General features: G+C 40.9%; 1 protein-coding gene and 1 long non-coding RNA gene across 3 annotated transcripts in view; one reads left to right on the top strand and one right to left on the bottom strand.

The window, feature by feature from the left end:
• Slc17a6 (solute carrier family 17 member 6) overlaps nucleotides 1-21651 on the bottom strand; it is a 42801-nt gene extending 21150 nt beyond the window's left edge. The window contains exons 1-3 of one of the 2 annotated variants that reach the window (XM_031386795.1): nucleotides 20748-21651; nucleotides 17892-18144; nucleotides 16423-16541 (exon numbers count right to left, since the gene is read on the bottom strand). In XM_031386795.1, the coding sequence (XP_031242655.1) occupies nucleotides 16423-16541; nucleotides 17892-18144; nucleotides 20748-20833 (458 nt within the window). In that variant the 5' untranslated portion in view covers nucleotides 20834-21651. Of the gene's footprint in view, nucleotides 1-16422; nucleotides 16542-17891; nucleotides 18145-18727; nucleotides 19101-20747 lie in introns of those variants that run through there. The other variant, XM_031386796.1, reaches the window with a different exon arrangement.
• LOC116102283 lies at nucleotides 20558-23098 on the top strand. Its single transcript, XR_004123051.1, has 2 exons — nucleotides 20558-20721; nucleotides 21230-23098. It is a non-coding gene; the product is annotated as an uncharacterized LOC116102283 (long non-coding RNA).
• Nucleotides 23099-23482: the final 384 nt, after the last annotated feature.

The raw sequence follows: 23482 nt of genomic DNA, 5'->3' as shown, positions 1-23482 counted from the left end.
CAGAGAAATTAAATTTTGAAGCAGCAGGATTCTTACCCTATGAAAATGCCTTTATGCTTTTTCTTGCTATACCACCAGGACTGTTAAGCTTTTCTGTTCACAGTTCACCTATGAACACTGACTCCAAATGTTTGTGAAGCTGGAATACTGTGCTCAGATGGGGAAGGAAGATTTTCTGAGCACTTACTATACCTCCAACCACTTGAATTCAGCTAATCATCCAAGAAACTATCTCCCTGTGTTAGACTTTCTTTTCATCTTCTTGTTTTACAAATAAGGAAACTACCTCAGAAAGACTGGTTAAGAAAACAGCAAGTAACAGAGCTGAGATTTAAAATTAGACTCTTGCTCTTCTCCTATTAGGATACTACCAGTATCCAAAAAAGCATGAAGATGGCCCATAGTACACCAGGAAGGGGAGAGAGAAAAAAATGAGAAGTCCAGAAACAGCATTTTTTTTCAAAGCATAACAGAAATACAAGTGGACAGAGCAGCCTACTGAGGTTGACCAGGAAGCCAAGTATTCACAGAAAAGCCTTTGATCCAGGTCTTGGAGATGAATACATCAAAGATAAAAGAAATTTTACAACAGAGGAATGAACCACAAGAGTTCAAAACTGGAAGTGGTTGCAATATGGGCAACTGTACCTAATGTATTATATATGTATTGTGTGGTGCCTGGCTTAGTAGATGACATCTGTGAACTGCATGATTTGGCACATCATCCTACAAACACATAGCATGTCTGCACCGATGAAGAATGGCTAAATATCTAGTCAACGTAATCTAACAGGATGTAATCTACCTTTAACTGAAACATCACTATTGTATACATAGCTAGACCAGAAAACAGGGCATTGTTGAAGATGAATGGTCATGTAATGTAGGGTATTAGAGAACCAAGAAAAATGGAACAGATGATGAATGAAGATGCTTGAAGAACATGGATAAGGCAGAGGCTTGGGAAGTGCTCAAGGTTCTCACATCACAAAATGATATAGCTCAGGATGCTTATACAGAAGCTTAATCATCTTGTTTGATGATTAAGGTGAAATGAGTATACAGTTTGCTAAACTTAAAGGGTAGGAGATCTATGGCCCAGTAGGTCAAAAATGATCAGATTTGCACTTCACAGAAGGAAATGACCAAACCCAATGATAGTAGGGGGAAGGAATTAATACTGGCATAATATGGTACATAATGTTTGTAATGTTCTGTCTCTATCACTTAATAATTCTATGACAGCTAAGCTGATTACCTTCTGGCTTCTGAGTCCTTGCCTATCACAAGAATTGAACCTTATACCACTCCTGACCTGAAGGAAATGATGGCAGCACACAAAAGTGACACCTGCAAACACTTATTTATCATAACTATTAAAAGTAGCCAAGATTCAGACTTAGTCTACCTGCTCATCAACCAAAAGAATGTGAAAAAAATATGATCTTTATGTAGTGGAATGTTACTCAGCCATAAAGAAAACCAAAATCATGTCACTTGCAGGAAAATTAAGAGAAGAAAGGCAGGCATGGGAGAAGCAAGCAACTGATCCAGGGTTTTGACTATATGAAAACAAAAATTTTAAAGATGTGTTATAGTAGGTGACTACAAGAAAGTTATGTTTTCCAGAAACAGCAGGGTAATTGCACATATAGAACTAATTGCAAGTGTGACAACATGCAAAAGATCTGTGCAAACTCAAGATAGACAAAATTTCAGCATGGGGGTGGGGTTGGTCATGAACCCCCTGTCTTAACTGAAGAGATACTGGCATTTGGTAGCTGCTGGAGAGGGAGAGTCAGTTTTCTCTGAAAATGTGGCCCCTATTAGGTTGGCCACACTCCAGCAGGGGGCCACATATACTTGGGTATATGATCAGCAGCACAAGTTGCACTTAATGAGTTGGAGTGAAAAAAAAGAAAAGCCCAGAAATCTGGATGGGTAATGGATCTGGAAAGGAGTTGGCAGGAAAGGATAAATAAGATCTAAGTATGCTGTACAAAGGACTCTGAAGAAATAAAAATAAATGTACAGAAGAGTGAGGAGGAGGAGCCACAGATAACAGAAGGCAGAGAGTAGAAGGCATGCTGAACAGTATCAAAGCACAATGGATGCTTGTATAGAGATTCATAGCTATGACAATGTACTTGTGAAATTAACATGTATTCAGCAACCATATTAAAAAAATTATAAAGGAAATATACAGTGAGTAAAATAAAAGCAACAGCACCAGGTCATAGTTAAGAACAATGATAGCTTCAACCCAAACCTACATGATCTGGGTTCTAAAGTCCCCTTTATCATTGCCAACAAGAGATCTAAACTAGCTTGTGAAAAGTCCTGTGCCTGATACACTGTCTTTAAACCAGGAATGCTAGTAGGTTCAGTGGTATAGATCTGCGGGTTGTTATATAAAAGCACACAGAACAGAAGTGTTCTGAGCACATCCTAAGCACTTAAGGACTGTGAGCTTATACAAGGAAAGTGCGGAATCAGTGTGCTAATGTGGCTTCTAGGGCTGTTCAGAATGAAAGTCAGGTGTCTGCTATACAAAAATGTATACATCAATATGAGCCAGTCAGTTATCGAAGAGCATGTGTAAATCAGCTGTAGATTATCATGTAACCATTGCAATGGCATTAAACTTGAAGAAATCCTACTAAAATCAGGGACTAGACAAGGGTACCCACTCTCTCCCTACCTATTCAATATTGTACTTGAAGTCCTAGCCAGAGCAATTAGACAACAAAAGGAGATCAAAGGGATGCAAATTGGAAAGGAAGAAGTCAAATTATCACTATTTGCTGATGATATGATAGTATACTTAAGTGACCCCAAAAATTCCACCAGAGAGCTCCTAAATCTGATAAACAACTTTGGCAAAGTATCTGGATATAAAATTAACTCAAGGAAATCAGTGGCCTTCCTCTATACAAAGGATAAAAGGCTGAGAAAGAAATTAGGGAAACAACACCCTTCACAATAGTCACAGATAATATAAAATACCTTAGTGTGACTCTAACTAAGCAAGTAAAGATATGTTTGACAAGAACTTCAAGTCTCTGAAGAAGGAAATTGAAGAAGGTCTCAGAAGATGGAAAGGTCTCCCATGCTCATGGATTGGCAGGATTAATATAGTGAAAATGGCTATCTTGCCAAAAGTAATCTACAGATTCAATACAATCCCCATCAAAATTCCAACTCAATTCTTCACAGACTTAGAAAGAGCAATTTGCAAATTTATCTGGAACAACAAAAAACCTAGGATAGTGAAAACTATTCTTAACAATAAAAAATCCTCTGGTGGAATCACCATCCCAGACCTTAAGCTGTACTACAGAGCAATTACAATTAAAAAAAAAAAAACTGCATGGTACTGGTACAATGATAGGCAAGTAGATTAATGGAATAGAATTGAAGACCCAGAAATGAACCCACACACCTATGGTCACTTGATCTTTGACAAAGGAGCTAAAACCATCCAGTGGAAAAAAAGACAGCATTTTCAACAAATGGTGCTGGCTCAACTGGAGGTTAGCATTCAGAAGAATGCAAATCGATTCATTCTTATCTTCTTGTACAAAGCTCAAGTCCAAGTGGATCAAGGACCTCCACATAAAACCAGATACACTGAAGCTAATAGAAAGTGGGGAAGAGCATCAAGCACATGGGCACAGGGGGAAATTTCCTGAACAGTACACCAATAGCTTATGCTCTAAGATCAAGAATTGACAAATGGGACCTCATAAAATTACAAAGCTTCTGTAAGGCAGAAGACACTGTTGGGGCTGGAAAGATGGCTCAGCGGGTAAGAGCACTGACTGCGCTTCTGAAGGTCCTGAGTTCAAATCCCAGCAACCACATGGTGGCTTACAACCATCCGTAATGAGATCTGATGCCCTTTTCTGGTGCGTCTGAAGACAACTACAGTGTATTTACATATAATAATAAATAAGTCTTAAAAAAAAACCAGTTCTTCCTGTTGTGGACCTCAACCATGAAAAAAAAAGACACTGTCAATAGGACAAAATGGCAACCAACAGATTGGGAAAAGATCTTTACCAATCCTATATCTGATAGAGGGCTAATACCCAATATATACAAAGAACTCAAAGAACTCCAGAGAACCAAATAACCCTATTAAAAATAGGGTACAGAGCTAAACAAAGAATTCTCAACTGATGAATACCGAATGGCTGTGAAGCACCTAAAGAAATGTTCAACATCCTTAGTCATCAGGGAAATGCAAATCAAAACAACCCTGAGATTCCACCTCACACCAGTCAGAATGGCTAGGATCAAAACTTAGGTGACAGCTGATGCTGGTGAGGTTATGGAGAAAGAGGAACACTCCTTCATTTCTGGTGGGATTGCAAGCGGGTACAACCACTTTGGAAATCAGTTTGGCAGTTCATCTGGAAATTGGACATAGTACTACCAGAAGACCCAACTATACCACTCCTGGGCATATACCCAGAAGATCCTCTAACATATAATAAGGACACATGCTCCACTATGTTCATTGCAGCCTCATTTATAATAGCCTCAAATGGAAACAACCCAGATATCCCTCAACAGAGGAATGGATACATAAAATGTGGTAGATCTACACAATGGAGTACTACTCAGCTATTAAAAACAATGAATTTATGAAATTCTTAGGGAAATGGATGGATCTGGAGAATATCATCCTGAGTGAGGTAACCCACTCACAAAAGAACACACATGGTATGCACTCTCTGATAAGTGGATATTAGCCCAGAAGATCGGAATACACAATGTACAATCCACAAACCACAAGAAACTCAAGAAGAAGGAAGATCAAAGTGTGGATACTTTGCTCCTTCTTAAAAGGGGGAACATAATACCCATGGAAGGAGTTGTAGAGACTAACTATGGAGCACAGATTGAAGGAAGGACAATCCAGAGACTGCCCTACCTGGGATTCCTTCCCATATTCACTCATCAAATCCAGACACTATTGTGGATGTTGGCAAGTACTGGCTCACAGGAGCCTGATATAGCTGTCTCCTGAGAGATTCTGACAGTACCCTACTAATACAGAAGTAGAGGCTCACAGACATCCATTGGACTGAGTACAGGGTCCCCAATGAAGGAGCTAGAGAAAGGACCCAAAGAGCTGAAGGGTTTGCAGCCCCCTTAGGACGAACAACAATATGAACTAACTAGTACCCTCAGAGCATCCAGAGACTAAACCACCAACCAAAGAGTACACATAATGGGACTAATGGCTCCAGCTGCATATGTAGCAGAGGATGGCCTAGTTAGTCATCAATGGGAGCAGAGTCCCTTGACCCTGTGAAAGTTCTATGCCCCAGTGTAGAGGAATGCCAGGGCCAGTAATCAGGAGAGGGTGGGTTGGTGAGCAGGGGGAGGGGGAGGGAACAGGGTTATTTTTTGTGTGTGTTTGTTTTTGTTTATTGTTATTTTATGTTTTTCTTTTCTTCAGAGGGGAAACTGGGAAAGGAGATATCATGTGACATGTAAATAAAGAAAATATCTAAAAAACAATAAAGAAAAAAATGCTACTACTAGGGCTATAGAGATGGTTCAGAGGGTAAAGGCACTTGCTATGTGTGTGAGGACCTGACTTTAACTCCTGAGAGGACCATGGTGGAAAGAGAGTACCGAAGTTCATAAGTTGTGATCTGATTTTTCACATGTGACCCATGGTACACTCCTCTGCAAATAATCAATCAGGCTTTTTGTTTTATTTTTTATTTATTTTATTTTTTTTAAGAAAGCTGCTGCTTCTATCATTCTTGCCCAAATGGTGTAGCCAATATATAGGAAGCCTCAACAGCTCCCAAGCTAATAAAGACAGAAAACTGAGAATAATGACTAATACTCACTGGGTCTGGCTGTACAATTCAGATAGTCCAGCACTAAACTCAATTGTATCATAAGAGCAGCAATAGTGCACTAATACGCACAATTGACAGAAGCCCAGAGAAATTAGCAAAACCTTTGAAAAACAATAGCCATATTGAGTGATAGATGATAGCAGGTGGTGGAGAGTAGGATAAGAGAGTATCTTATGCCCTCCCACATACAACAACTCTCCACTCCACATCCCCCAGCCCCTGACACACACACACACACACACACACACACACACACACACACACACGGAGAACCTTCCCTGCAATAGTTCTAAAAACATCTTGAAGTCATTATCGGGGGAGCCAATAATTTTGTCAAGCAGATATAGGTGTCAATAAAGAAATGGCCGCTGTAGAGCTGAGTGGGAAAGAAAGTTGCAAACCACAAAACAGGTTAGCACTGTGGAGTCTACACTACACCAAGGATGAGTGAAAAGCTGACTATAATAGATTCTGAGGCTCAGAGTTCCAGACTCTGTGGAAATGTGTGAACTGAGAACTGTATTTCTCACAACTCCAGTGATCCTGCTTGCTCTGTCCTGAGATGCACTGGTTTAGCAATATCAGGGATTTCCCAAGTCATCACATAAAGGAGGCCATATAGTGGAAGATCTACAGTACAGGGCTTTCTTTCTTCACAGAGGGCAGAAGCAAGAGAAAACAGATGCACACGCTGCAATGAAAGATGTCATGTTTGTGTGTGTTTGTATCCCTGTGAGCCCCTGTGCATGCAGATGTATGTTGTTAAGGACAAATTTGGATGTCCTTGATGCAGGAGACATCATGCTTCATGAGACAGAAACAGCCTGTAACTCACCATGTAGGCTAGGCTACACCTAGCATTTTCATATGGACTCTGAGAATCAAACACAGATCTTTCCTGCTTCATGCAGCAAGCATTTTCCAGATGCAAAGTTAACATAAGGATCAAGAACCAAAATTTTCAGGCTGCTTTTGCTGATGCTGCTGTTCAGAATGGCTAAATAGCAAACCTGTTTTGCTCAAGGGCGTTTATATGACATGACATTGTGCCAATTAAGAAAGGATATGGAGATACAACTCAATGGTACAGAGCACTTGCTACTTTTCCAGAGGACCTGAGTTCAGTACCCAGCAGCTATCTTGGTGCTCACAAGCACCATAACTCCAGTTTTTGAGAATCCGATAGCATTTCTAACCTATGTAGGCACGAGTGTTCACATGACCACATAAACAAACAAAAACATATCTCTTTTAAAAGAACATAAATTTGATAGTGACAGTGAAATAATTCATATACAAACTTCGTTCCTCAAGAGCATGCCCTTGGGCGAGTGATCATCACTTACATTTCTTGGTCTCACCTTTTCCACCTGTAAATGTCAATATTAAAACTCCATGAAAGTACCGTGAAGATGAAATGAACAGGTTATGGACTGTGCTTGCATCACAGTGAATAGTTATGAATATAATCACTAACATAAAAGTGCCTTAACCTCAGATAGAATGTTCAAAGAATTATCACTCCTCCACCTGTTCTTTCCATAACAATGTTACCCCACTAGATAATGTTATTTTTATGACTGCAAATACACAGTGGTTTCATGTCATACTGAGGTTCTAGAAGCTTAAAGTGCATGAAACAAATGTATTGGGAATACTATCTCCCATTAAGTAACACTGGATTGATTAAGATCCATTAGACTCTTAATCTGTGCCTCATGGTGTCCCTCAAAGATACGGGATGAGAAATAAGTAATGATATTAGAAAATGGAGAGCTCCCTGTAACCCTCACCTATCTTATTCCTTTATTTATTCCTCTCTCACTTTTTCTCTCTCTCACCTTCTCTCTCTCTGTCTCTCTGTCTCTCTGTCTCTCTGTCTCTCTCTCTCTTTCTTTCTCTCTCTCTCTCTCACCCCACCACACACTTGGATTTCCATTTGGTCTCCTTAGAAAGATGCCCCTAAAGTGCTTAAATTGTTTGTTTGTTTGTTTGTTTTCTTTTGAGACACAGTTTCTCAGAATAGCCCTGGCCATCTTGGAACTCTCTTCTTAGACAAGGCTGTTTTCCAACTCAGAGATCTTCCTGAGTGCTGGGATTAAAGGCTTGAGCCACTGACTAGCTTTGTTCCTTTCTTTCATGAGCAAGGGAAGTGTGAAGATTCTCAGCATAGCAGGCCATGTGGGGAAGGAAAGTAAGAACACAGACAGTAGTGTTAGGTGTACACTTGTTTGCCTCTAATCTTATATGCTCCTCTGGGGGAGAAGCATAACAACTATAAAGGTGTTTTGTAAACAACATTCTTTTCCCTTCTTACCCTCCTACAACCTTTCTGCATAGAAGGTAAATCCCACTGGTAAATAGCCAGTCACATAACTGGAAAGTTACTTGGGCAAGCACATTTCCTTCTGCTTTGCAAGGTTACTGTGCTTCTACTCAGAGGGACTGACTTCCCGTCAGCTTGGTTTTGGCTAAAAGTTAGATTGTTTTTAAAGATAGATTTATGTACATGACATCTGTGCAGGAGCCCTTAGAGGTAGAAAAAGCCTTGGAATTACAGGCCATCTTGATGTGCACAGACTAGGTGCTGGGAACCAGGCACTCTGCATGCAGGCACAGTAAGTGCTTCCAACTTCTGAGACTCCCCTCGCTCTCTTCTTCCCGTTAGGTTCCTAAAATGTAGGTTCTTATTTATATTTTCTAATACACTGTGAAGATTGAGAAGTCCCTTTCTTTCTTCATTGTTTACATTGTTTACCACTGAGCATCCTCAGGCTTAGGCATGGACTTGTGGTGTTTATATACCAACTTACACAATCCTGGTGTTTTATCATTTCTTTAAGGTGTACTTTAAATGTTTTTCCATAGATCCATGTATATAATAACATGAAAACAAGGTAGTTTATCTGAAAATATTTTAATGAATTTGTGATACAGAAGAGTTCTAAGGTAATTTCATTAGCTAATTACACATTTACAAAATTAATCTTTGGATTTGGATTTATATAAAATATTTTAATTCTCCTTTTCGTTTTGCTAGGTAGTCCCGTTTTAGTAAAGAAATTAATTTAAGGTCAGGCTTTTTTCTTCTGTAAAGGTGAAGAATAAGCATAAGTATTTTTTAAAGTGAGAAAATTTATCCAAAATGAATGTCAATTTAGTTAATTTTTTGAATTGTAAAACTCATTCTCCATAGCATTGTAAAAATCTATTTATGTTACTATCATATATTTATGTATATGCTGGAATATCTAAACTATAAATAAAAGCTTCCAAATGAAGTACACATTTCAACAATGAACTAAAGAATGTACTATTTTCTTTGCTCTGCAAAAGCATTAGAAACATATAGCCCTTAATTTTTCAAGAACAAGATGAGAAACTTGACATAAATGATGTGCATTTGTTTATTGAAGTTGTTTTTCAAAAAAAATAAATGATATGAAAATGAGTTAAATTTGATTTCCTCATTGTTTCCTTAGCTCAAATAACAGAGACCAAATGAACCCTTTGGATTTTTTTAAATGAAGGAATAATTTCTATTGTTTTTCACTTTCAAGGTAAGCATGTGAACATAAATGCACAAGTGCCCCCCCACACAGACACAAACACACATACAACACACACACACGTACACATACACACACACCACACACACACACTGATGTTCTTGCTCTTTTCTAAAAAACATTAATTTTTGAGAATTTCATACCAAGCATTCTGATCATATTCCTCCTCATCCCCCAACTCCTCCAAGCCCTTCCCCCATGTTCCACTTTCTCTTATTCATGAAATGATCATACATTCCATAGTCATGTGCAGGACTGGCTTGTGAATAATGTTCTCAGGAGGATGGAAACATTGGGATATGCAGACAATACACCATAGATGTACCCATGCATAATTAACATGCCTTGCGATTGCCAGCAGGGAGATGTAAAATTTTCAGTTATGCACATTTCTGTAATCTCCGGACCCCAACACCCTGGAGAATTACCTGCACCCCAGAAATATTTGCCCTGCAGACAGAAGCTGGTGGCTTGTCACCCATGCAGAGGACATCCGTCTTCCCTAAGTCAATCAACTTGCTGCCATTTGGGCAAGGCTTGTCACTTAAAGAGGAGACTCTTGTTCTCACTGCAGGTGTGGGACTAATCCCCTCCTGCAGAGTTTGCAAGAATAGACTGATTCAGGCAGTTTTAATCTATTTAATCTAATCAAATCAAGGCCCAGGCACATCCCTTTGTCACATCTGATGCCTGTCCCATATTAAAAAAAAAAAAAAAAAAAAAAAAAAAAAAAAAAAAAAAAAAGAATTGCACAGGCTGGAGGCAGTCCTCTGAGTCCCTTGGTACATCATTAAGTTGTAAAAATGACTTCATCACTCACGACAGAGAAATTAGACTGGCCCAATGGTGGCATAAGGCAGCAGGAGAATTATCCTACCAGCTGCCTACCTGACATTTTGAAAAACCTTTCCTGCTACCCCCACCCAGAACTGCAGTGCACTGGCAGAATGATGATGTAGAAACCAGAGCTGGGAGGGGGTGAGGGGTTTATAGAATCAGGAAAGAAAAAAAAGCCTCTGTCAGCAAAGCTCGAGCTGGTCCTTAGAGACTCCTCCCCCTCCAGCCTATCTTTTCATCAGTCATCCTGCGGTAAAGGGTATTTTCTTTTGTTAGAAAAAATAATAAAAGGGTTCCATTACCCCAGATACCTAACCTATTGGGCCCACAATGGCAAAGCAGCTAGATGTTTGATAGGCTACTAAGTGAATGGAATAGAAAAGGCAACCTCTGGTTCTCAAAGACTGGATACCTAGAAATCACTTCCACAACCGAGGATGGTGGTCCCTTCCCTGCAGCAAGCTTTATGCTTGGAATATGAAACATTTTCTCATGCAGAAGAGATTGAAAATATTTCTCACTGAGGGCTAAGAAACTGCATCTGGAGGTGATGAAACGGTAAGTAGACATGGAGAAAGGGAGAAACAGATAGGTCATAGACATATGGTACATTGATATTAATAGATCGATCATAGGTAATAGATAGATGGGTGAAAGACAGAAATGGCAGAGAGAAAGAACAAAGATAGATCCCAGTAGATGCATATATAGATAGATATATAGGTTACAGTGAGTGTTTATGTTTGGTGTCAGAAACCTGGAGCTCATTTCCAGATACCATTTTGATATATTAATTGAATATATTAACACACCTTTGTGATTGATTTCTTAGAAGCAAAAAGAACTAACAAATTGTTCAGTTTAGATCTGAGACAACATGTAGTTGTTAATGCTAAAAATGTCATTCTTCTCTTTCTAAAAATCAAACTAACCAAATATTTTTTTTTTATGATCAGGGAAGCCAAACAATTTACCTAAAGTATTTTACTTTTATAAAGAAAAATCCACATTAGAAAAGAGTTTTAAAGCATGGATTTGGGTGTTTCAGTTTTAGGTAGATATTACTGTATATTTTACATGAGGAAAACAAATTGAGTTATATTAGAATCCCAAGAAAGGATTCTTTCTGTTTTGCATATAAAAGGTCTAAATTTCTTGCAGTCATTCTGCAATCTTCCAGGAACCCAGACAGACAAGGGCATGAATGGGGAGGAAAAGAACTAAATGCCACTTTTCTGCAGGACAACTTCAACCATCTTCTGAGTCATTGTCAAGCATGAAGTCCATCTCTTGAAAGAAAAGAACAGAATCACACTGCTGCAAATGAGTTTAGAATCTAAGACTCAAACACTACACACACACACACACACACACAGAGAGAGAGAGAGAGAGAGAGAGAGAGAGAGAGAGAGAGAGAGAGTCAGGAAGAGATGCAGAAAGGACACAGAGACAGAAAGACAGAGAGTCAGAGACTAGAAACCCATAGAGAGACATAGACAGACACATATAAACACAGATATACACACAGACACAGAAACACACACACACATACAGTGTGTTTCTTCTTCTCAAAGAGCAAAAAGACAAATCTAATGGTCCCTTGGGCTTGTGATGCCTAATTCATGGATTTATCCCCTGGATTTGAGGCATGACAGGCAGATTAGAGACCTTCATTCAAGGAGCAGATGGCTCAGCCTGCTGCTGTAAGTGAACTTCACAGTGGAGCACACGGTGGTATGTAGAATATTACACTCTTTTAGAATTAGCTCTTAGTCCTCCACTATAGGAGCCTGAGCTCTAGATGAGGTTCCTTTGCAACCTAGGGAATGCCACCACCTCTCTGAGTTTGTGTATCAGGTAGTATCTGTCTGTGAGGTGGGAGAGTTAGGGCAGAGGACACCAGTCCAGCTTTAACAGGGCTCCTTTTGAAGAAGACTATGCTGCAAATAAGTATGGCGCACAATCTCTTAACCAAATGAACATTTTAAAAATTAAAAACTCTTTTCCTCAAGCAAAAGTCAGTTATTAAGACAAGAATTAAGCCTGAAAAAAAAAGAAAGATAAAAACAAAATGATGTACTGTGATGCTCGTTATTAGCTAGAGGATAAAAACAGGGAGAAATGACTACAGTTTTCAGCACAGAAGTCCAACCTTGAGTTTTAATTTCTCCAGTACGTTTACCAGGCTAGAGCTCAAAGCTAACACACACCAGATCCCCACCACTCTCTGCATGCTTGACCAAAACTTCCATTTTAAAAATAACAATTTTAAAGTTTTCAAATGAGGTTTGTATAATTTTAGTGAACAACAACTTAATTCTAAATAATCAGTTTGGAAAAATCAGTTCTTAAAGCAGAAATACAACACAACACATGAACATGGATGTTACTATCACAGTGGAAATAATTCATTTACCTTGCTAAAAGTGAATTTTAAGATGGGTAAGATCATGATCATAAATTATTTCTTTCATTTTTAAAATTTAGGGTCATATCAATAACAAAGGATATAAGCCAACAATTACATAGTTCCAGACACTTCCTTATATCCATATTCAGCCTCTGTGTAGCTATCAGGACAGCGAAATGAAGTAGGCACTTTGCTTTAGACAAGAAGGCCAGGCAAGTAAGATTTTTGTGCCCCTAAGTTATTAAGTAACATATTTGGGATTTTGAACTCCTAAGGTTTTGCTTTGGAGACTAAAACTTCTTGTTTTATTTCTTTAGCCAAATATGTATCATGGCCAGGTAATATTCAAGATGGTAGCAATGTCACCATGAAAATCCAAACAAACAAACAAACAAACAAAAGAAGCACAGATGAGACTATTGCAGCTCACACCTCTTAGAAAATGAAGGCATTAGACCAAGAGAAAGCTAAGATAGTTTTTGTGATCATGCTGGTTGGTATAATGCATTGAGAAATCAGAAGGACAGGAGCAGCTAGAGGAACTTGCAACAGATGTTTAAGTTATATTGGCACATACAGTTACATTGTTATACATTGAAAATAAATCCACTACATTTCCTTGGCCTTCTTTATGTGTGTCTTGCAAAAATCCCAATTCAATTATGTCCCAGTAATTAAACTTTTGCCATGTTCCCTTACAGTAGCCCAAATGCAGGGCAAGCACACTGCTGGGCAACTCTACATGTGTAGGTATCTAAATTGCTCTGAGTCTCATGTGTCCTGGACTACTTAAAAGAAAATTAACCTGCTCCAACGTTTTTATCACTGTTTTAAATATGACCCCACCTTAGAACATACATATTTGAAAAGGAATGGTCCTCTGAAATCCCATCTTATGTTCCTCCACAGAGGTGACTAAAGTCTTCCTCCCATAATACTTAATGACTCCTTAAGGAAAAACAAAGGAATGGGGAGAAGAAGCATTCTGGTGACTTGAATGTTTTCCCTCCTGACTCTCTCAGCAACTCCTCTTAAGAAACAGGAAAGATTAACGCTTATAATTTGATTAATAAAATGATCCAGAGTCTGAATCCTGACCAAGAGTGAAGCTGTCTTGACTTACTAAGAAAGTGAAGAAAGTCCAATGTGCTTTTTTATTTCCCATTGAGAAATCAGCAGAGAGCATAGCTGATTCTTCTCCCCCTAGGAACTGTCTCCACACCTCCTTCCTCCCCAAGAGCCATGGCAAACATTGCCGGTCCAGAGAAGCCTCCTCACAGCAAGACGGAAGAGAAGTCCCTGGATTCCACCCCAGGGAAATCTCAGCCTACAAGGAGGAGCCGCTGTGAATGAACAGACAGGCAAGTCTCTAGGGCAGAGACCTGCCTTGCGTGGTCTACTATTTCTAGAAAAAAGAATATAACAGGATATATTCATTGTTTCATCAATCAATTCTACAGGAGTCTTAGGTGTTCCTGTGTAGGAAGCTTTCAGGGACAAAATCCTAAGTGCATTTTCTAGCACCAGCTGAACATTGAAACATGCTAAAAAACAAGCACTTCTGGGTGACTGAATTATTTATAATTTTGGTCATCTTTCCTTAGCATAGTCCCGTTCCCGTTCCCCCCACCCCTACTGAGCAAGAAAGATTTTTTTATAAGCAGAAAAGAAAATGTCCACATACTTTGAAGTATTTTCACAGGAAGCTAATATGTGCTTAGAAAGGCTTTTATATTATAAAACTGATATATGTGTCTCTCTAAATCTGAATTTTCACATTACTTTAATACATTTATCAACTTTCTCAGTCTGGTAGAAGTTAAAATATCATGGTTAGAGATATTGAGTCTCTTTTGAAAATATTTTTAAAGGTAAAAAGGATTGGGTGCAAATTAGAATACTAAAGCTTTGAAGATTTTTTTCCTTTGAAGAAAGCAAGCCAGCTACCTAGTCAGCCATTCATCCTTGTTCAACGGGACACCAAAAATTGCAATAAGCTTAAAAAACAAATCAAGAAAACCTGTCTTTCTGACTCCCCACTGTCACAAAGAGGTAAGACTGCAGTCCTTGGTGTTCTGTTCCTGGCAGGAGCCCTGTTAGCAGTTTAACTCTTGGCAAGTGGAGTGCTCAGCCATCACAACCCTTAAAGGCCAGACTAGCATAATTATGACATCGACTTGAGATTTTCGCTATCACTTGGAATTATTTGTTGGTGAATCCTCTGTTAATTTTCCCCTCCTCTAAAAATACTTTATATATGTCTACTTAAAGTATCTTTTGGAAAAATGTATCTTTTTTTAAGCAATAATTTTCGGGGGGAAGAAACCATTTGTTAGAGATTCGAAAACTAAGAATGTTGCTATGTGTTCTTAATCACTAAGTGTCAACGAAGTTAATGTTTTCTTTTAAAAAAAATGCCTCCTTATATTAAATTTGTCCTTATCACTTCCATAAAACTGGCTTTTATTGTATGGAAGAAAGGCATCTGCTGGGTCCGAGTGCTGGGAGCCCTCACCCCTTGGCGTAGATAATACGCAAAAGATATCCTAAGCTATCTATTGTGCTTCCCTACACATTTTGATCAGCTGCCCTGAAATCTCCAATCATCGATGTAAACGCCTAAGATAAAATTCCAAGAATTCTTTTAGAGGCCTGGAGACCTGTCAGCCTCGCCCCCGCAGGACCCAAAGATAAGCCAGGGTATACGGCCAGAAGGTGCAGGTGAGCGCTAAGAAGAAAGCTTGAAAACCGGCCTAGGAGCTGACCTGAGGGAGCGGTCGCCCTCTAGTCTCAAAAACGTTTGCTGGCATAACGGAGGAGGGGAGGAGTTACACGTCAAAAGTCTGAAGAAAGGCCCCAAGTCTTTATTTGTGATTTGTAAGCCGTGGTGGGGTCGGGAGGGACGAATGCTCAGCCTCGGTTCAGATTCCAAGAACTAGGGTTAGCTTTTTTTATTTTATTTTTCATTAAAATTCACTCAATGAAGCGAACAGAAATGTCTCTTGTCCTTCGATAGTCATGCCCTTTTCCTTAGTATCGCCACCCACAAGTCTTTATGCTTCGGGGTGTCTCTGTATGTCAACCTTGGGGGAGGGGTGTCGCCAGAAAGCTGCCTCTAGGACGTCGGCTCCAGCCACTGCGGCAGGACTGGAGGTCGGAGGCCGAGCGACGCAGCTGAGCGGCTCAGCTCATCCCCGCCCGCTAAGCACAGAGCTCATTAACAGGTGGAATCGCACCCCGAGAGCCCTGGATCCCGCTGCGTCCATAGAAACAAATCCTTCAGGCTCACAATACCATCTGGGCTAGCTCAGGGGCTAGCCTTTGACGTGTCCTATCGTGGGTCTGCAGCACCAGACCCCTATTTGGCCACTCCCTTTCTTTCTGACTTGTGCATCTTAAAGCACTACCCCATCTTCCCCCATCTTCGCAGCATCCAACACAGACACCAACACTCCCCTCCCCACTCCCCGCCCTACTTGAAGGCACAGGGGCCACTTCTCTAACAAGCTTGATTAGAATGGCCTAGAGTGGCGGACTCCTTTGAGCAAATCTTGGAGCACCTGAGCCCTTTCTGCTACTGAAGGCACCGCAGTCGGGTCTGCGGCCTGAAAGGCGTGCTCAGCGACAAGGAAACGCCTTCAGGGAATTTCCAAATTCCCCAGGGCGGTCTAGAACTGGCACAAACAAGAGCGGGGAGACCCAACCACACACATAGGATTACCGGTTAGCAGCCAGCCGCGACGCGATATATCCTCCCGGAATCTGTGTGATGATATAGCCCCAGAAGAACGATCCGTGAATCATCCCCACGGTCTCGGGGTCCCAGTTAAATTTGGCTTTCTATAAGAATAGAGGGAAAACACAAACAACCTGTCAGGGGTTAGGTATGACACAGTCAGTGCACACAAGTCACTTTCAGTGGTCTGGGAGCCAGGGACCTTTGAACACGCAGAATATTTACTGCAATACTGAGGCCAGGGCCTTAATTTTCGTTTCATAACAATTGCTTCTGACAAGAGGGACTCTTTAAAAGGGTGTTGTAGTTCATAATGAAGTATGGGTTCGCAGGCTTTCTTGCGGATTGTACTGCGGTCAGCGAACCTGGGACCTCACTTGGAGGAATTTTAGAAGCGACGTCTAAGAATTCGGACTCTCGGAAAAGAATATTGGTTAAGGTTCTTTTAACTGCTGCAGGCATTAGAAATGGTGTCTTCCTTAAATCTGAATGGATAGAACAAAAAGGTTTAGGGATAGTCTCTCATGAGTTTGGAGAAGTTATATGGTGGTGGTGGTGGGGTGCACAGTTTAAGGTTCTGTTTAGGTGCTGTATAAAATGTCAAAGCCTTACTACCCAGACCACATTGGGCCACAGCACAGAATATGCCTCTCAAGAAACGGGAGCCAAATACCTGCACGTTACTGTAAAATACCAAGTTTTGCCTTGCCCAGGAAACCGGGAATGCGATTTTTCTCTCTTGCAATGAAATTTTCCTGGGTCTCTTGGGCCCCAGAAGGCTCAGGAAAGGCAGTTCGGCTCTTCAGAGTGTTCCCAAATTCTGTGACCAAATCAAGCAGCTCTACTACATTCCCCAGAAAGATTTTTGTGCCCTTCAGCTCACCTTCGCCCACGAGGCATCACTGCGGAACACATTCTGTAAAGTTACCGCAGCGTGCGCTCTAGAGAAAGCTGACTCCCTACTCCACAGCTTCTCTTCCAGCCTGGGAACTCTGCCTTCTAAAACGCCTCTTAGTCAAACCTGATATGTACACACTGACTTGATTGCGGGGCTTTCTGTTTGTTTGTTCTGATAACTAAAGACATTTCATAGAGGTGCAGGTAAGGCGGGAGGATCTGGAGGAATCCAGGGCGTGTGCGTAGAATGTTACTCCCTTTTACTACAAGGAAAAGGTTTCGTTTTAGATTTAGCAGACTTTGCTAGCTCTCAGCTGTCATTCTTTACACACGTCTAGGGAGCCAGACATTGTTTTGTGCCTTGCAACGAAGGAGGAAAGGCGGGATCAGAACGAGAAAGGGAGATAATAGCTGTCTGGTTGTCCATTCTAGGATGACAGGACTGGGGAAGGCTTAGATGGGCACGCAAGCCTTCCTCTTTCAGTGGGAAAATTGAGCTTAGACAGATGAGTGGCTGCGAGAGAGGGAGTACCCATAAGAGCTAGGTCAGTGCCCACCTCCTTGATAACTTTGCCTCCGCGGTGGATGGTGCTATTGTTGACCATGTCCACGATGGCCACGCCCAGGTTACAGCGGATGCCAAAGGAGATGCAGAAGCCGAGGCCGCTCATAATGGCTATGATGTAGCGGCGCGGCAGGCCGAAGCACGTGCAGTCGCATAGCGGAGCCTTCTTCTCGGGCACCTCCAGGGGCTTGCCGTCCTCTGTCAGCTCGATGGTCTCTCGGTTGTCCTGCTTCTTCTCCAGTACCCTGTTCAGATTAAGGAGAAAGGACGCCTATGGTTAGGCACCTCCCACCCCCTTTCTGAGGTGTAGGGAACAAAGATGCCTTAAGCCCAGGCATTTGATTTCCTCAGCTCTTAGACTCTGGGGAGTTGGGCCCTGACCTCATTCTTTTGGAAGAGTTAAAGAGTGCGAGCAATATAGAACTTAGGGCCTCTTACATCATGTGAAATTCTATACCCTCCTCCCTAGGCAGCAGCGACTTCACCTTATTACCCTCAGGCCTAACTCAGTGAACCTCAGTTCTGGCACTCTATGTCGCAATTTACATACAGGTCCTCTGGACCTAACTTTTAGGGTCATTAGGATGCGAGGGAGGGACAGTGTTGGGAGAGGAATTCCTTCTGCAAGATGCCATTCTGATTCCTAGGTGCTGTACTCCAGGTTACTGAGGGTCTTTTCCAACACCTATCTAAGTCTATCAAGGGCTTGAGAAGGACCTCATAGTTTGATAAGAGGCAACTCTACCCAGGTGCAGCTGCTTGGAGACCACCATCTCGATCCTTCCCCTCACTAGACTCCAGTCTGCAAAGTGCAATGTCTTTCCTTACCCTGCCAAACACTTCCCAATCTTCTATCTTCTATATTGGGGTGCCATTTAAACACTCCTTCCCTCATTTCTCTTTCTCTTTCTCTCTTTCTCTCTCCCATTCTCCCTTTCTCCCTCTCTCAATCTCTCCTCTCTTTACTCCTGTTAGACACAAAGGCATATGGCTGACAACTCAGCTTCCTTCCTACAACATGAATAATTAATCATTCACAATCTTGCGTCATTACTATCTCAGTTACAGCACACTGAAAAATTTCGCCGGCCCATTTCCAGACACAGAAAATGAGATTCCTGGATTTACCGAGGGGCACCTACAGGGCAGTGTGTACCACTAAGAGGAAGATCTCATTTTTAAAATCATAACATTTAACTCTTCTCAATCAATTCCCTTTAGGCTTTCATCCTTGAGGGAGGAGGGAGAAGAGATTTGGAATAATCAAATGGACTTGATAAATGGTGGTGCTGTTCTCATATAAGCACATCCATAAAATGTCTATTTTTATAAAAGAACAGGGTAGAAGGTAATAGCTACCTTTCAACAAGACTGGTATTTTTTGATATTTAAACAGTGTCTTCACTTACAATAGACAAACATTTTCTCAATGCATCTTGTAGTTACTATTAATCGTGTACATACCATTAAATGGCACACAAATTGCTTACACACACACACACACAGGCGAAGCCTATGGAATTTTAACATCAATTTAAAGCGTATATAGCATGGAATATGGCTGCCAAGAAACTTGAATCTATCTTCCAAATTCTCTCAAATTCTACTGCAGATAAGGTCATTAAAGTATGGCTATGCTTTGTGTGTTTATCACAGACATACAACCGAAGTACCAGGAACACTGCAGTGATTTCCTTTTTCTTACAAGGAAGACATATGACCAATTTGATCATTTTTGCTTTGGCTTTAGATACCTGGATTTGCAAAGTTGAACTGTGCACCTGAGTCCCCCACCTCACAGCAGCCTCTAAGCAGCTGCAGGACTGCAGGGTGCTTGCTGCAGCATCCTTTGCCGCAGAAGTGCGTGATGGTGCCTACTGAAGCCCACCAGCACCAAGCAACTTGAAAAAAAGAGATATGTACATTGGCCATCTTGTTTACAACTCTCATGGATAGCCAAGGCTTCAGTTTCCAAATGTGAAAATGAATGTTTTTGTTCAATATCCACTTTCCTACTTTGTTTGCTGTCTAATTGATTTTGCATGTATCATTGACAAAAAAATAGTATTAATAAAAGATATAATACATCTGTCAGGACCTGAATGCATGCAAAGCACAGTATGCCTAGTGTAGCAATTAGAAGAAGGATAGCAATTAGTTTTTTCTATTACTTTTAAAGTAATTTTGCAGTTTACTATTCTGTTTTTTTAAATCACTGTGACATTTCCTACACAAGAGACGGACTCCTAAAAAAATAGCAAGCAAAAATACATATACAATGTCTTAGATTCAAGAGAAAGATCAATGATCAATTATTGATATATTTTGATCCTGTTTCATTCAATACAGAATTTCCCAAGAGAGAGTTCTTCACTTTGTTTTTGCAGCTGAGGTATAGATTGCTTTTCTGTCATTAATCTTTGGAATTTATTTTTTAAAAAGGGTTTTGGCTTTTGTTATTCACTTGTTTGGATCAAAGGTATTTTATTTGGGAAATTTATAAGAAAAAAAAGACAGGCTTTATGAACAAGTACTGAACGAATGTTTTGGAATTGCAAAGGGGGATAAAATGCTGAATTGGAACACATGAGAATCCCCAGGTAATGAAACAAAATCACACACACACACACACACACACACACACACACACACACACCAGACAGGTTCCTTTCGTGCCACATTCCTGCATTCATAAGCAGGTTTCCAGTGGAACCTTAGCTTCAGCAATGAGCAACAAAAGGACTTTCCACCATGTTACAATCTTTCTAAGTAATCAAGCTTTACAGAAATGGCTTTGCAGATTCTGCCATGGTGAGCCCCAGGTAAGCGTGCTGGTGCCTTCTCTTACCTGTAGATCTGTCCGAGGGATTTTCCAGCAAAATTCTTTATCCCCTCTTTTCCCGGGGCCAAAATCCTTTGTTTTACCGACTCCATTCTTGTAAAGACTGGTGTCCAGCCTTACCAGATTTAAATTGTAGTGGCTATGAAAGGCGAGTTCTGCGCATAGTCTTAATCAGCTAAGGTAGAGCTTTTTCTTCTCAGCAGAGGTGAGCTTTCCAGCAAGGCTGTGAGTTGGAGAGGGGAGGGAGAGCGAGAGAGTACAACAGAATAGCTGCATGCAGCCCACGGGTTTCCTAATAGGAGAATTGGTACACACAGTCACAAAGTCTCATTGGAAGGGGTGGATCCGGTGGCCGAGGGCGCGCGCAGTGCCGTGGTATTTGGGCGGGTGCTGATGTGTCCCTGTTCTAGAAGTCACTTCACCGAAAAACAACGTAAATTCCCGGTTTTGAAGTCTTATCGCAATCAAATCCGCTGTCTTTTAATCAGATTGACCAGAAACGTCATCGAACTCTTGTGTAAGGGAAAAAGCAAAAGAACCCTACTGTCTAAAATGGTGACTTTGCTGATCAGAGCTCGTAGCTCCCTTGGGAGCTTCCCAGGCCTCAGGTGAGCTGCTGCTGTTAGCTTCCTGCCTTAACATGGTCTCCTCCCATCGCGCCGGCGTAATTGTGCTCTGCGGCAGAGTGGCAGAGTGGAATTAAGACTGTGAATGTTAGCTGCTTTTTGAGAACGTGAGTGAATAACAGACACACAGCTGTGATTTAGGCAGCGTCAGGGGAGACCTTCCGTAAAACCTGACCACTCGCTTCCGTGCGCGCTTCGCAGCTTATCATTTCAGCACCACGGACAGAGGAAGCTGAGAAACCTTGGATGCTGCTTTTGGCTAACCAGCTGGCCAACTTCCTGGGGGAGCTGGGCGGATCGCCCTGACCAAGGGCCTTTCTAGGGCTCTTCAGGAACGGATGCTATGGAAACCAAGCGGGGAGATGTCATCGTCCGCAGAGTTCTCAGGAGGAAAGCTGCATTTGGCTCTGCAAGGGAGGAGGGCTTTATTAAACATTGACAAGTTACTCTGCTTGGCCACCCGTTGCCCAGCATGTGCATACCAGCTCTGACAGCAGGGTGAGGAAGCAACACTGCAGTAGCTTCTACTGTAGGTGTGTGGTATACAGGTGAACACCTGGTTCCCCTCTGATATAAAGCATATGTTTATGGGATGCATACTAATGTTGCTTGTGTGTTTGATTCAACCCCTAAGATGAACAAGAAAAGATGCAGAGAGAGAAATGGAAGAAGACAAAAAAAAAAAAAAAAAAAGGTGGGTCAGAGGAGGAGAGACAGAGAGAAAATAAAATGACAGCTGTAGCATTAGTGCACTTTCCAAATAAAGGACAGGCAGTCTAATATGAATTCTTTGGAATTCTAGGCTTCTTTAATTAACTAATGCACAACACAATACTGAATTATTTCTAATCACAGGTAAAATTTGTACCTATAACTAAGCTTGTTAGTAAAGAGTAATTGATAATGTCTTAAAAATGTATTTCAATATATTTACACTCCACTTAAATCTTATTTTTCCCCCTTATGACACCTTTTCCCAAGAGGGAGGTTATTTTTGCTGTTGTTGCTTGTTTGCTTTGAGAGATGGTCACACAAGGTTTTCCATCTTAGTTGTATATAACATCAGTGAACTTATTTCATTAAGCAAAACAATTAGATTGTGCTGAATTAATGTGAATTATTAATGCCTTTCACATGGACCATAATCTTCTTAGATGCAGTACAGGCAAGTGCTTATGAAACAGACTGGCCTTGAGCTACATCCCCAAGGTTAAACCTTGGATGCTAGCTAAACCAACCGGGGGAGTGGGTTTTACATAGGGCCTAGTGGATTACATCCCAGAGGTACATCCTAAATCAAATAAGAATGTTCTCTGACTATTTCAAATGATATGTGGGAAAAATTTCCTAAAATAGAGAGATGAAAAAAAATCACAAATAGCTAAAGCCTTTTTGCAATTGTTAAATCCAGTGCCTATAAGATTGTATTTTATTAGGAAGTATGCTTGAGCAGGACTGCCAAGAGCATATTTCTATTATTTTGGGACATATGCATTATGTGAATGTTATATATTATATTAAAGATATATTTTAAAAACCAGGAAGCCATCTTCAAAAATATCCCTGGAAAGCCACAAAATTATGTACTTCCATAGGAGATATGGTATAAAGGAAAAACTTATCAAATTGTTTCATCACAAAATTTCAAGCCCCTTAGGAGTTGTTTCACAAGGGCATTTGTTTATTGGTTATTTTATTTATTTAAATTTCAAATGTTATCTCCCTTCCAAATTTCTCCTCCAAAAAACACCTAGACCCTCACCCTTCCCCCTGCCTCCATGAGGGTGCTCCCCTACTCACCTAATCCTGCCTCAGAGCCCTAGCATTCCCCTACCCTGGGTCATCCAGCCTCCACAGGACCTCCACATCCCCTGCCAGTGATGCCCGATAAGGCAATACTCTGCTACATATCCAGCTGGAACTATGGATCCCCCCATATGTACTCTTTGGTTGGTGGTTTAGTCCCTGAGAGTTTTGGGGGGGGGGCAAGGGTATTTTTTTAAAATACAGGTTTCACAGGTTTCCTTAGCTACTCAAGCTACTAAAATGAATTCACTTAGGAATATCCATGATTTTTTCCATTGTGGAACTTTAGGTAAAACTGGAAGTTACATT

The sequence above is a fragment of the Mastomys coucha genome, unplaced genomic scaffold, assembly GCF_008632895.1.
Source record: "Mastomys coucha isolate ucsf_1 unplaced genomic scaffold, UCSF_Mcou_1 pScaffold21, whole genome shotgun sequence".
Lineage (NCBI taxonomy): Eukaryota > Metazoa > Chordata > Mammalia > Rodentia > Muridae > Mastomys > Mastomys coucha.
This window is presented reverse-complemented; position numbering and strand designations above follow the sequence as displayed.